At 41.6% G+C, this 14,858-nt stretch overlaps 1 protein-coding gene across 1 annotated transcript in view; it reads right to left on the bottom strand.

Annotated features, from left to right (window-relative positions):
• ADAM9 (ADAM metallopeptidase domain 9) overlaps positions 1-14,858 on the bottom strand; it is an 89,384-nt gene that overhangs the window by 11,902 nt on the left and 62,624 nt on the right. Inside the window, exons 10-17 of the mRNA XM_060251731.1 lie at positions 13,339-13,420; positions 10,688-10,821; positions 9,985-10,156; positions 8,689-8,781; positions 5,626-5,821; positions 3,760-3,865; positions 1,708-1,891; positions 1,396-1,476 (exon numbers count right to left, since the gene is read on the bottom strand). Coding sequence (XP_060107714.1) covers positions 1,396-1,476; positions 1,708-1,891; positions 3,760-3,865; positions 5,626-5,821; positions 8,689-8,781; positions 9,985-10,156; positions 10,688-10,821; positions 13,339-13,420 — 1,048 coding nt within the window. The remainder of the gene's footprint in view (positions 1-1,395; positions 1,477-1,707; positions 1,892-3,759; positions 3,866-5,625; positions 5,822-8,688; positions 8,782-9,984; positions 10,157-10,687; positions 10,822-13,338; positions 13,421-14,858) is intronic.

Genomic DNA, 14,858 nt, shown 5'->3' with positions numbered 1-14,858 from the left:
AGGAAGTATAATTCCCCAAGTGCTACAAAGGCACTATGGACAGATGTAGAGGACAGAAGTTTCTACTAACATATTTTTCCTATGGAAACAGTGAGAAGACTTTCCCAATCATTTGCTTCTGGCAGAATCTCTGTGTCTTTAGCAAAAATGGAAAATGTGCTGCTTTTCTCAGCAAGAAGTACACTGATGAGAAAGCCTCACTTACTGTATTTCTTTGGATGGCCTGACAGCCTTGTTTCTCCCTCCACAGCTTTGTGACAATAATACAGCCTTATTGCCCTGGCTTGGATCCCATCAGATCTTGGAAGCTAAGCAGGGCCGACCTGGCAAGTACTTGGATGGCAGACCTCCAGAGAATGCCAGGGTCAGGAGGCAAGGGCAGAAGTGAAGCCACTTCTCTGAATGCCCTCCCTGTCCTAATAGGAGTCACAAGACGTCAACATGACTTCCAGGCATGAGTGTGCACATGCCTATCTCTGCCTATCTTTTCCTCAAGTCTCTGCACACTTCACCTACTTTTCTCTGTAATTCACTCCACTAGTACCCATTTCTTTTGGCCCCTCTGGCTTTGGATTCCCTGTTTACTTCCTGGGAATACCTAGAGGCTAACCACATGTTACATAGTCCTTGCAGTGTTTCCAGATCTACCACAAAGAGTGGACTTTCAATCAGACATGGTCTGTGAGCTCCCCACTGGAAACTCAATCCCAAGACATGTGAGGGCCCATTTTGGATCAGACCATAGCATGTGGGGAGCAGTTACTTAAGTCTTCCCCCATGCACACCATTTTTGTGAGCTGAAATGGCCCCAAGGACACCACTTGCTCTGTTGAAGACTCTACTTTTACTGATGGGACATACATGTTTCTCCAGCATGGGAAACACCATTCCTTCGGGCTTATTTCAGTCAAGAACATGGCACACAGTGAGAGGCTTAGGCATTCTCCACTTATGTGCTGCGATCCTCATCAGTGTTGGTTTCATGTGAGTTTCTAGTGTGTAGCTCACAGCATACATCTGATTGAAAATCTTCAGGGTGGACCTGAACACACTGAAAGGATTGCATTATTTGTAGTCCAGCTTTTGGCTTCCCTGCTTTGCCCATATAACTATATATTTCCATATAGCCAGTTTGAAGCACTAATCCCAGTGAAATTGACCTGTCACTTTCCCTGAAGAAGTCTATTTGTGAACATTCTATGCTACCTGTCCTGTTCTCCTGGAACTCAAAATGTCTGACTATTCCAAGGCAGCTCAGCCAAAACAAAAAAAGTCAAGCCAAGTGATTCTTCTGGTCTGTAAGACAGCTATTACAAACTGCCAGACAAAATAAATCTCAGTGTTACATTCCAGGTGAAAGCGTATGAATTTGCATGTAGTTTTTAATTTACTTACCCCATGTCCATTGCATTTATTATCTATGTCACAGTCATAATTCAGAACAGCTACATCTACGCACTGGTAGTGCTTACAGATCTGGAAAAATAAACAAACAAAACCTCAAATTCATGATGACTAGGGCTACAAGCTTTAAAATCAACTCACAATTAAATTAAACTTTAGTTCCTAAAAGCTTTCCTCAGAGATTAAATGTTGCCCCACAGTGAACTGGTGAGCTTGAAAATCAAAATTCAGGGGCTACTGAATAGCCCACACAATGTTGCAGAGTGCAACAGGGGTTATATGTAGAGAAATCTCCTGGTTTACCTTTCCAGGGGCACATTTTGTGCCTTCATTCACCATCCCTGGATCTGGTACATCTGACCCCAGCTGGAAGTCCACTCCCCAGCAGGTGCTGCCTTTGATGCGAGACTGAATAATAGCAGGCTCAATCCCAAAGACTGGGAGAGTTTCCACATTCTCACACTGCAGCTTCCCACACATGGCGTTCCTGTGGCATGATATTTTAAATTACCGTTATGATTTCTGGCATGATAATAGCATAATGAGAACGTGGATTTATGTATGCCACCGGCAAGAATACTTTAATCCTCAAAGAAAATGAGATAAAGGCACATGAGCCTTATCCACAGAACATTGCTATTTGTTTAACTGCAGCAAGCACAGAGACTAAGAGGCAAGTCCATTGGCAGAGGCAATGTGTTTATTTTTAACATTCATAGCTGCAAGCCACCTCTGCTACAAATGCTCAAGGTGGGTCACAAGAGTATAATCCACTTAAACAACCCATATAGCAATATAATCAAATGCAGAAACCAACTGGACCAGCTAAAAACTAAAGCAAACCACAAACAACAGTAGTACTAAAACAGCAGTAAATAAAAAATGAACAGCAATTTCTTTGTTTTTAAATGTGCACCAAAACCAAAATACATTATCATTACTCCCCTTCCCATAGAACAAACAGAATACCATTTGTTTTTTTGGGGGGGGGCAAATGTAAGGGATTCTTTGGCCTCTGTACTCTATTTGTAGGCTTTCAGATCACTAGGATTGCCAATCGTGTTTCATCTGATCCAGCAGAGCTCTTCATACGTTCTAAATGCTGAACTGGCTATTCATTATTGGCTAATGGTGCCTCTCTTACCTGCCCATTTCTGCAGCAACCTGCCCATCTCATATCATTCTGCAGACCAAGCTGTGTCTGAGGCACCCACATTTTATTAGGGATGGGCACAGACCCACTCACAGACCAAATTTTGTTGTGGACTGGGGCCCAGTTTGTGATCCACAAGCCCGGTCCATGCAATCACACCACTCACAAGCCTCCCACAGACTGCCATGTTTCCCATGGAGGTTTGTGCAGTCCGTGGGAGTGGTCTATGAGCCAGACATGCTGATGCCAAGGATTGCTAAGGCAGTGGGGAATTGCCTTCCCTTCCCTCCCTGAGACACAAATTGCCTTCCCTGCACTCATGGAAGTGAATAAACGTGTAGGTGGGCCATTATTTTTTAATTAAAACATGCATGCAGTAGCAGCACAACTTCAGAGAGTTAAGGAGGTAAATTCAAATGCCTCTCCTTCCCCAGTTGAGCCACAGCAATTTGCCCTCCCTGAACTTGTGGAAGCATGCTGTCACTGTAGCACGACTTTGAAGATTGAGGGGAGGCATGTTTAAATGCCTCCCCTTCCCCAGTTGCACCACACTGGCAGCATGCTTCCAGCACCTTCACTTCCAGAAGCATGCTGCCATTGTGTGCCTCAGCAAGTGAAGGATGGCATTTTGAATTCCTTCTCTTCACTAACCCAATGAATCACAACCCAGTCCATGGAAGTTTGTGGTTCATAAACTCCATGAACAATGGACCTCCATTTTTTTCAGTCCATGCCCAGTCCTATTGTTTATATGTGGCCCATTCCTGACTCATACAAGGTATAGGATGGAGCATCTTGTTTTTGCATCAAAAGTGCATGATAATGGGGAAAAGGTTTCCCTGCCTTATTTTATCAGAGTCTGGTATCAGAGCTTGGTCAGGAGAAAAAGTGACTGGAGGAATGGACTGAAGGGGATGTAGGTGCAGGGAAGATTAACCTCCCCTTCTCTGCATGCATGTTTTAATACAAAAATAATGGCCTACTTACCCACTCGCTGGTTTATATGTGCCTAGGGAACACTCATTATTAAACAAATGCAAGCATTCTCTGCCCTCTGGTGGACCTTACAGTACACAACTCCCACACACCTTCTGGTTTGCCCCTTGGCCATCTAGCCTTTACACACCCTTCAGCTGAACACACACACACCACACAAAGCAGCTGTACAAAATTCACTTATATGTAAAACCACATCAACCTACCAGCTTGAGCACTTTTTGTAGTCATGGCCATGATAACCACAGTTTCCAAACCTGTCACCTTTGGAGTTCACTTCAGAAAAGCAAACCTCAGGAGCGGCCTTTGCCTCTGTAAAGCAGATTTGGAAAACAAGTTAGTAATCTGTGCATCGCTCACACATGTAGCACATGAGTTTGCTCCTATAGTGCAGTGACCCACAATATGGTGCCCATGGGTGCCATGGGGCCCACCAGCTTCTTCATCAAACAGTCAGTCCTGGATTTCCTCTCCCTCACTACAGCAACAGGTGCTTCAGAAGACTGAGGTCTGCAGGGAGCACCCACTCAGAAATAGCTTCCCTCATCATTGCAAGACGCTTGGCTTGGAATCTCTCAACATTCTGTGATTGCTGCTCATGGCAACCATTTTGTACCTGGTCCTGCCTCTCAAAGGAGCCATTTTGTGATGATGCTCACTATCTTTCTCAGGATTTCTGAAAATGGTCACAGAATTAGCATGGTTGGGGATCCCTGTTTTAAAATATTATAGCAAGAACAGCAACACAAAGTTCTTGTGCTCTGCAGACCAACATCTACTGGTAGTCCCTGGCCCAAAAGATGTTTGCTTAGCCTCAACCAGGGCCTTTTCTGTCCTGGCCCCAGCCTGGTGGAACATGCTCCCAATTGAGATCAGGGCCCAGCAGGACTTGTTACAGTTCAGCAAGGCCCGCCAATGGAGCTGTTCTGATGGGGTTTTGGTTGTGGCAGCAGAAGCTCCCATAATCTCAGCCTCCCCTTCCTATAGTAAGCCTACAGATGCATACTATGCTCTAACATCTAACAGGAGGCATATGCCTAACAGGAGACATACTGAACTGCTCTAGAAATGTTTCTTAGCTGCCATCCTGCTTTATTCAAGTGTTTTTAATGACATATTCATAGTCGTATATTACATATGTTGTGAACCACCTTGAACCCACCATAGGATAGGGCAAGATATAACAAACAATAGAATAGGGCAAGTGAAACAAACAAACAAATGTAACTGAGCAAGCAGGGATGGCTGCTGTCTGAACAAACAAACCATACATACACACTGCAAGTTTCAGACTGCTCAACAATTAGAGTTCCTCAAAGGCTCCAGTTTAGAAAATAGCAATATTTTCTTCTCTCTCTCTCTCACACACACACACACACAATGTACGTGAGTTTACCCAGCATCTGCATCTCTTTCAATGGGGGCCAAATGCTACATCCAAACCACAGGTGGCTTTCCCATGAGGTATGGAAAGGCATCTTCTTTAGGTGCTGGATTTTAAATGTATTAAGGACAGCAGTATGGGAGACTGAATTAGCCCAAAGAGCCAGCAAGATGTTGCCCTGCACAAAAAAACCTTACTGAAACACGCAGAACATGAGCAGTGCTGGAACTGAAATGTGCCTTGCATTAATTAGTAAAAGGATTAGTGCGGTGTTGAAATTTTCTGCCTGAGTCACCAAGACAAGCCAAACTTACTAACAAACTAATTCCAGGTTAAGCATAACGTTTAAGATTGCTAATCTCCTGGGATTCTACACAAATTATACAGTGGAGACTGCAAATTCAGTGCTGAAGATGTCTTTAAGAACCCTGGGAATTATAACTGTGTCGAGGAGCTGAAAGATCTCTAATGCAGTCTTCACATTCACCAAACTACAATTCCCAGGGTTCATCAAGAAAAGTTACCTAGTTAAACTTGTAAATTTTTATGTTAGTATAAAATCCAGAAAGAGATGCTAATCCCTTGATAACATTTGCCAGCCTTTCCTCATTTAAAAACAATCTGAAGTCAAAGCATTTAGGTGTTTTCCTCAAATCAGAACAAAATGATAGAGAACCATCCTACTTACTTGCGCCAAAGATGGCCTTGCATTGTGCATCATAATACTGGCACATCCCATTGTAGCAATAAGCTCCATCGTTCTGGCATGAGTGCCCATTCTGAACAGTGACATCTTGTGGACAGAACGGTGATGTCCCATTGCAGTACTCAGGAAGGTCACACTCATTGGCACTCTCTCGGCACTCAGTGCCTTGGGAAAGGTACTAGCAGGGGATCAAAAACACAGGGGCCATCATCAGTGGCCATGCAGAAATAAACCCCAAAATATCCAGCAAATACAGGCTCAAGTGTCCAGTAACAACAGTGTAAAAAAAAGGGGGGGGGAACCTCAAACCACCTGGCATTCACAATTTGTTGTCACCTTTACAACAGCTCTACAAGATAATAATTTTATTTACCTGAGGGTGGGGCTCAAACTGCGAAAGACTGTTTTGCCTACGACAGTTAGTGACAAGCAAGATGTGAATCAGGGATTTACTAATGCATAGGTTAGTCTCTGGAGGCGAAGAATAAATTTTTCATTTATTCAAGCTTTTAGATGGATTGATGTGCTACTGTATTATAAACAATGTATGGATAATATAGCAGATCCCAGTAGGCAGCCGTGTTGGTCTGAAGCAACAGAACAAAGAAGTAGACAAGTGCACCTTTAAGACCAACTAAGTTTTATTCAGAATGGATGTCCACATAAATCTTGAAAGTTTAAGACGTACCACCTACTTGTACAACCCCTGCTTCTCCAAGATGCTGACATCTGCCGGAGGGGGTCACAATTTGCTTCCAGGCCAGTTCATTGTGCTGGTATTGACCTTTCAAGCCCTATATAATTGGGGCCAGCATAATTTAAGGACTGACCTCTCCCATATGAATCTACCTATCCAGTCCAGTCATCTTCAGAGATCTTGCTTTGGGTGTACTTGCCATCTGAGCTTGGAAAGGTGGCAACCTGAACAAGGGCCTTCTTTGGAACTCCACCCTCCAGATATGTTGTCTACTGTTGTCTTCCATCACCGGGTGAAGTATTTTGTTTAGTTTGACTTACCCCTCAATAACAGTCATTGGCCTCCTCTCTGGTTTTGATGTTACATTTATTTTATGTTGTGACTGAATTATGATATTTTATTTAAAATATTGCCTTAATGTTCAAATTTGCCACCTTGGGGACCCTATTTATATGGAAAAGACAGCATAGAAAGGTTGTACATAAATAAATACTAGTTACTGTGTTTCCCAAAAAGCATGTTAAAATGCTGATGATACAAATAATAGTTAATATCTTATTTGGGATAATTTTGCTGTGCTTTTTAAAGATGTGTGCTATTCTCTCAAGTATACTTTGTGAATGGTTTTTATTGAAAACAACAATAATAATGAAAAATAAACCTGCTGCAGCAGCAGCTGCCACACTTCCATAGCAAGCAATGATAACATATCTAAATTTTAAACTGTACTGTATAAAACAAAATATAAAACATATAGTAATAAGTCTGAAGGACAGCTTATGTAGTCCACAGAATCAGGTAGTAAAACTTTTCCTGAACTCTAACACCTGAAGAATTATGGGTCAGAGAGCACCAGCTTAGCACTAGGGTGCTCCCAAGTTCAGTCACTGACATCTTCATTTAAAAGACTGAGCCACTGTCACCCAGTGGAGAAAATACTGAGTTCCCAATCTGCTTTTATAGTCTTTCTTCAATTTCAAAATATTCAGCAATATCTCTGCTCTATTTAAGTTCTTAAATTGTCTATATAAACACCTGATTTATCTTTTGCACACCTTATAATCAGAATCATACTAATTATTTCTGTCTTTTATACCCTGTCCTATGGGCTTTGCTGTCACCAAGAAAGGCTTGAAAGAGTCAATTAAATCCATTAAAAATCCATATTGCCCATGTTCTCAATTATTTGGAAACCTGTATATATCTGTTTTTCATCAAGTCCATGTGTGTTTTCATGTTTGCTTCAATGGCTTCACATCATCTCAATTATTTTAAGGTGTTATGTGTCTGGGTTAGTGCTAAGCTCATTACCTTAGATGAGAGGTAGGTAAACATCTAGATGAAATAATAATTGTACAGGACAATGATCATCCCCCAAATAATCCTTCACTTCTAGAGATTCCACTCTTCTGAGTAAGACACAGAAGTAACAAAATAGGCTACTACACTTGCCCCTAGATGATTTATTCAGGTAAAATATCCTTTTCCATTAAACTGTGTGCATCAATTTAATATTATCAGATCATTTTTTAGTAGTAAGGATGCAAAATGTCTGCCAGATCCATTAATTTTCTGATCTTTAGATCTTCTGTAACTCATAATTGGAAACAGATCCAAGTGGGCAGCTGTGTTGGTCTGAAGCAATAGAACAAAGTAGGAGTCAAGTTGCGCCTTTAAGACCCACAAAGTTTTATTCAGAATGTAAGTTTTATCAGAATGTCTGATGAAGTTTGCTTCTAGCACACAAAACCTTACATTCTTCATAATTGGAAAATTCTTTGAGTTTTATAGCTTTTCACACAAAAAAAAAAGAGTCCTCATTTGTCTCTCCAAGTTCATCATTCAAATCTCTGGCCATTAGAATCCTGGCCAAAGATTCCAAGTAGTCCTCTAACTGGGTCGAGCACTGGGATATTTTAAATTTATAGATATATGGTGGGAGATAGATATTCACAAGAATTATAGAAAATTCCATAAAGACCAGGAATAATGCCATCGTGTAGGGAGGTCTATTAGGTTACTCAATAACCCTGATTTTGAGAATTACTGAGATCAGACAAATCAACCCTCCAGAGCACCTTCCAAAACCTGTCACATTTTTATCCCACCCTTTCTACCTCCTCAACAATCCTGTGAGGTAAATCAAGAGGGAAAGAAAGAGCAACTGACTTAATGTCATCCAGAGAATAGATATGAACCCAGGCTTCCCTGGCCTTGGTCCAGTACACCACAGTAGCTCTAATGCAGACCAGGTCATCTTTACCACTTCTTAAAGCCTTAAAGACTTAGGAAAATGTCCCCTCAATCTTAGTGTTTTCTTACAATATTTTAGGATAGGAAGGACTTACATGACAGTTCAGACAGCAGTCTCCATAAGCACAATCAGCTCCTGAGCGCAGTTTGCAAGTTCCTGCTTCACAGCAAGGATCAGATTTACACTCCTTCAAAAATTGGGGGGGGGGGGAGAACAGAGATGAAAAAGTGGTCTTTCTCAGCAGTTTCCAACACTGTCTGCAACTGCAAGCTCTTAATTGAATATATTAACTCAAACTCATCTCAGACCAGTGCTAAAGCAGATGCAACACTCAGCCATGGTTAAAGGTTTTGTCTAAACACCTACGGAGCCATTCTAAGCAGAGCCACGCCCTACGAAATTCACAGAAGTCAACAGGCTTAGAAGGGTGTTAACTCTGTATAGAATCGCACTGCTCTTGTTAAAAATGGCCACAAACCAGGACACGAAACCCTGGTTTGGATCTGGAAACCCTGGTTTGTGTCAACCATGGTTATATGATTCAACCATGTTGAACAAAGCTTGGCAAAGGCAGTTTCCCTGCTTCTTCAACTTCTCTTCTTTGCCAAGTGACAAGCAACTCTCACAGATGTTTCGCTGCATAAGCTCACTGCAACCTTGGGAAGCCCAAGCATGGTTTTTCTGTATGTTTGGGGTGTCAAAAGGTAAACAGGGTTAAACATTATCTCTATGCAGAGCCACTGTTTCAGCAATTTTTCACCTTGAAAAAGGACCACTGATTTTTAAATGTTTTTCTGTGAACAGAAGAATACAGAATTCTTACTGGAATTACGTACAATTCTTACTGGATTAGGAAAAGCACCTGTTTAGTCCAACAGCCACCATCCAGATGCTTTTGAGAAGCTTACAAATAGGGTATGAAGGCCTCTTGTTTATCTCTTCCCAGCATTTTGTATTTAGAGGCATTTACTGGCCTTGTGGGGGGGAGGGTTTCATTATAGAAAACAGCTTTATATATGGCTAGCAAAGTACGGATTGGAGAACAGAATCACCAAGCGAAAATTAAGCATGAACTGCTAGTAACATACAAAATAGCACTTTAAAAGCTTCTGTTCTAACATTTCAATAAGTGGGCCAGACATTGGATATGATCCACCAAAAAGTTCTCCTGCACTAGAAATCAACAGGACCTATGCAAGGGCATAATGATGCTCATATACAGCTCCCATTCACATCAATGAAAAGGTCACAGAACATCCTGGCAAACTTAAGCACTCTGAGGGCCATTTCCCTATGCTTGAAATGCCAGATTGCATCTAAAAACTGGAATCCCATCAAAAGTTCACTTTAGCCCCAATAAGAGTTGCCTCTTTGCAATCCCAGTCCAAACCTCTTGTGATCCACAATCGCAGTCCTCTCCAGCATCCACTAACTTGTTGCCACAGTATGGGGGACTATAGGTTTCTTCTGGCCTAGGAATATTAAGAAGGCAACTTCCGCCTTTGTTCAGAGTTAGCTTTTCAAAGTCATCTGCACTGCAGCTGCTGAAGTTCAGGGCACCTCTATAACACAGAACATAAGAACAGTCCTTAATCTGGGCACACTCAATCTCTAAAGCAAAAACAGTTAAATCAGTTTTATCACCATGGCGTCTTCTGCCCCAGTGAACCTGGCAATATAGTGTGCTGAGAATTCTATAGAAAATCCTCTAGGAGCCCATCACACAACTGCAATGCCCAAGGGAGAGACAATGACTATCAAACCTGTTGAAGGTTTGTAGCACAGTTGTGCCCATGAAACATGACAGCATTTCAGAAAACAGGTCCAGAGAAATGTGCACACCCCAATCAAAGCACAGCTAAATAGAGGATGATATGGTGAGCATGGACTTTTTGCAATTATTTGTCAGGTTACTTCTGTATAAGCGTTGGCCTGACAACCATGTTTCAAAAACACCCAAGCTGCATCTACAAAAGACTGCCATGTTTAGGGTTTAGAATTCCTGGGTCTCACACAGCTACAGCTCTCTCCCCAATGGGCTGCAGTTTCATTCTTTTACCCAAAAACCGTCCAGGAACACAAGTATTACTTACGATGCTCCAGAGCTCATAATGCAGTTCTTGACTTCACAGGTACAGGTTCTCTCATCATCGTGGTTCATTCCCAGGTTATGGCCAAGTTCATGAGCAACAATGGAAGCGAACATCTGCACGCTCATCTGTCCAAACTGAAAGGTAAAGTGAAAACAAACAAGCCAGCAAACGAGTATAATTAACTAAGGATCAATCTACATGTCATGTTTTTTGATGAATTTGGTCCAGGTTGCCTCCTTCTCTGCCATTTTGACTTGTGAAAATGGTGTGAGGGAAGAGCAGGAGCCCTGCCTGCACCTGCGCCAGCATCCCAAGCCCAATCAGGATTCTGGGAACTTTAAAAATGCCTTTCCCCATAGCTGCTGTGTGACTGCAGGGAAAGTAAGGTGAACCCTGGGAACCCAGATCCATCTCATCAAAAACATAACATATAGTTTGACCCTAAGGATGGATTTCTCAGGGTAAGATCAGCAGCTTTTCCACAGTGCCTTGTGGAGTCTTAATGACCAGAACTACTAAATGCTGTTATGCCTCAAGCTTCTTGAGCCAGAGCACCACATATAAAGAGATGGGTAAAAGCCTAAGCAGCACGGTAGGAGGCAAGAGATGTTCTTACAAAAGGAGGGCAGAAGGCATAGAGCATGCTGTGAAAAAACTGCAGAGCACAGATGAAAAAACAGGCAATAAAAATGTAAACAGCCCCCATCAGAATGGGAATGGAGCAGCTCCAACCTGCTAAAGAACTTGCCAGGTAAGATGAAACGGTGTACATAAGCTCATGTGGAAGGACAATTACTTTTCTACTAAGCTAACTATTCCCTGTCCCTACTGAGACCAAGCCTGAAAAACTCCTGTGAGTATAGAATTCCAACTGAACACTTATATACTGGATTCTCCCTTTGAAACACTTATGCAGTATTAAGAAAACCTTAAGCTTGTCACTGCATGTTTAAGGAGACTGAAATGCTCCTTCACTGGTTTCCAAGCATTTCTGTTTTTAATATCTGCTTTTGTCCAGTTATTATCTTGAAGAGAGATGGATTATTTTTGGCAGTATAAATGGCAGAAAGACACTACTCACACATCTTAGGGTCAAACTATGTAATAATTTGTATTGTAAAGTATCTGAGACAGTGAGGTATGAGGGGACTCATTTTCCAAGCACTCAAGGCCTGAATTCAGATTGGGAACACAGCATAGGTGAAGAAGGGGTTTCATCCCCCCACTGCCATTTTCCCAATTCAAAATGGCTCCAGGGGCCGTATTTGCCCCAGTGTGGTAGAGGATGCACATGTAGTATTTGTATTGATAGGTACCACAGAAGGTGATACTTAGACCCTATGGAAGCTTCAGGTTACTGTTTATTTGCTCCAAATGAACTATTCAAATGAAGTTTGGTTTTGCTACCACCAGGTTGACTTCTCTTTCTCTCTCTCTCTCTGTTTTTTTAATATATTTGTGTGTGTCTGTCTGTCTGCACCTGGAACTCATGGATGACTGACCCCTACTGGGAGCCTGAAGGATATTCAGGGAGATGGCTGAACAGAGCCTGCCACTGTCCTCCCGAATGCTGGTATTCCAAGAAGGTCTCCCATCCAAGTACTAACCACAGTCAATTCTGCTTAGCTATCAAGATTTGACAAGACTGGATTTTCCTAGGCTATCCAGGTCAGGACTCTGGGTGGCCTTGTCTTTGCTCTTCTCCTTTTGCTTTGTCTGGCATGTAATTGTAGAGATTTGTTTCTTATATACGTGTTCAAAATCTATCCCTCATAATGAATCATGACATGCTCTTGCTATGCACTGCAAGGCATCATGCAATATAAACAGTAGTACATAAGATCACTCAGTGTAAATAAAAACCACAGACAATTGCTGCAATACCACTGCAAACAAAGAACAAAACCCTCTGAAAGTGCCTGACAGCTACTGTGGCCTACGCTAGATCAGCTGGAACAGGACTTTTTTAGTCATTGCTTGAAGACTGTGAAATTCCCATTCCTACAGGTCTCTCAGGCCCCTACTATCATGGCCTTCCATACACATGCAAACATTGTTTTATCCTGGAGGCAGTGCTGCCAAGAGATCTGGGAGAAAAAAACCTCTATCACTTTTATAAAAGCATAATGTGTGGAAATAAGCAGTCTAAGATTTTCAGAGCTTTTTATGGAGGTAAATAACATCATCTGTTATACAACCAGATGTTAAACCTCTGGTAAAGTAACAGAACATTTGCCTCCAGGCCTTGTCAGCAACCTATTTAAAGGGCAGCTGGTGTGCTCATTCTCCAAATGGTTTTAACCTGTGGGTTTGACAGCTAATTGTTGATCTCATTACTGTTTTTTTTACTAACTTTGCTGTTTTGATTATTTTAGAATTTTTACTAATGTTAGGATTGCTTTTCTTACGTAGCAAATTGTAGATTTTTTAATAGATGTTCTGCAACTTGCATTATAATTTGATAATATTTTCATCTTATGTTAAGAGCTGTTGTGCACATCATTTTTTAAGGCTAAAAAGAAGGAGGCAGTGAAGGTCTAAATAAATATATGAAAAAGGGCTATTTCAACCCACAGTTTCTAGCACAGGCATCAGAACCTCAATTTCTGATTTTAGCTTTAAATGGTTTTTCATTTTAAATGATGTCCTACCACATTAATCCCTCCAGCGTGACTCTTGGAACACACAGTTCCCACATAGGCCATTCCTGCTGTTCCACCAAATGGTCTTTTCCTGAAATATATCAAAATAAAAAGCAAGCAAAAGCCTGATTAGTTATTGCTGAAGATAAAACATACTTCACACATTCATAACGATGCGCTGTATTACAACCAAACACTGGCAAGCAACATGCTTCAGGAATCCGGGAACTAGCTAAACAGAGACTCACGTTCCTGGTTTCATAGAACTTCAAAGTGCGACTACTCTTATTGCAGTTCTTAGATTAATTCAAAAGAAAAGATCCAGGTGTGAATTAGCCCACCATAATGTAGTCTGGCTTGAAACTACGTCTGAGTAAAAGAGTCAAATTGGATATTTTATTATGCAGGAAGGAAACTGGCACAAGTTTCATCAGTAGTCCTTATAAGGTAATACTGAGAGTGGCGCATGAACACAAGCAGCTGTTTGCATCAGGCAGCCATCAGGGGCCAGGACCTTCACAGGGAAGAGAGATCTCCCACTTTAGCCATCCCTGGGCAGCCTGGTAAATGCAAAGAAGCAGGGGTCACACCCATCCACGGTCACTTCACCTTTACAGTGAGCAGCTTTCCCATCCATTATTGGCTATTTCTACAATAACAGTTTAATGAAGACATTATCATATGTCTAGTTTTTCATTTGTCCTAAAGCGGTGTTTTTCGATGAAGAGCAAGCAGGGTTTTCAGGAATCAATATTAAATGCCTTTGGAATAACAAACTAGTAACCAGAGCTCAGACTTGATATACATGATGCAGTAAAGAACGTTTCCAAAGTGCATTTCCTTCCTAAGCATATTACATACCCATGTCCCTGCTGCTCCTTCAGTGTTCTCTCCTTCCTTCCCTGGGTTTCATTTTATTTATGTTTTATATGCATGTTTGAACATTGTTTTTTAATTGATTTAATGGTTGTTTTTGTTGTGTTTGAATGGTTTTTAAGATGTGTTATTATGTAAATAAGTCAAAATGCCATCACTAAGACCAGGGGGGGGGGGAGGACAGAAATTCTGTGATCATGCCTGGGATCCAGCACGAGTGAGAATTCTTTCCCTGGCGGATATTTTGTATTACACTTTAATCATTATTTGTGTTAGATTCTGATCCTTTGGGAGCCAACCTACCGCTGAAAAGCTGGGTTAAAAGCTGGGTTAAAATAAGTAGTCATCATAGTTCTGTCAAAGTGTGAAAGCTCATAGGGTATCCAGAATCACCAACTGATTGCTCACTGTATTAGCAAAGGGTCATTCTAGGCAGCTACATCTGCTGGTGTCTGGCTACATGTTCATTCTGAGTAGCTAGAACTGTCTGATAAGGCTGTGAAGTACCTGAATAACTGAGGTTTGTGAAAATGGATTTTCTGTACTTGTTGCCTTGAAACCTAAATACCAAAACAACCTGGATGCAGAACCAGATTTAAGGCTGAAACTTTCATCGCTTCAACCAGGTTTCCAGTCTCTGAAAGCTGTAAAAC

Source organism: Heteronotia binoei, chromosome 12 (assembly GCF_032191835.1).
Source record: "Heteronotia binoei isolate CCM8104 ecotype False Entrance Well chromosome 12, APGP_CSIRO_Hbin_v1, whole genome shotgun sequence".
In the NCBI taxonomy this organism is placed as follows: Eukaryota; Metazoa; Chordata; class Lepidosauria; order Squamata; family Gekkonidae; genus Heteronotia; species Heteronotia binoei.
Note: the sequence above shows the minus strand (reverse complement) of the source record. Positions and strands in the feature narration are given on the sequence as shown.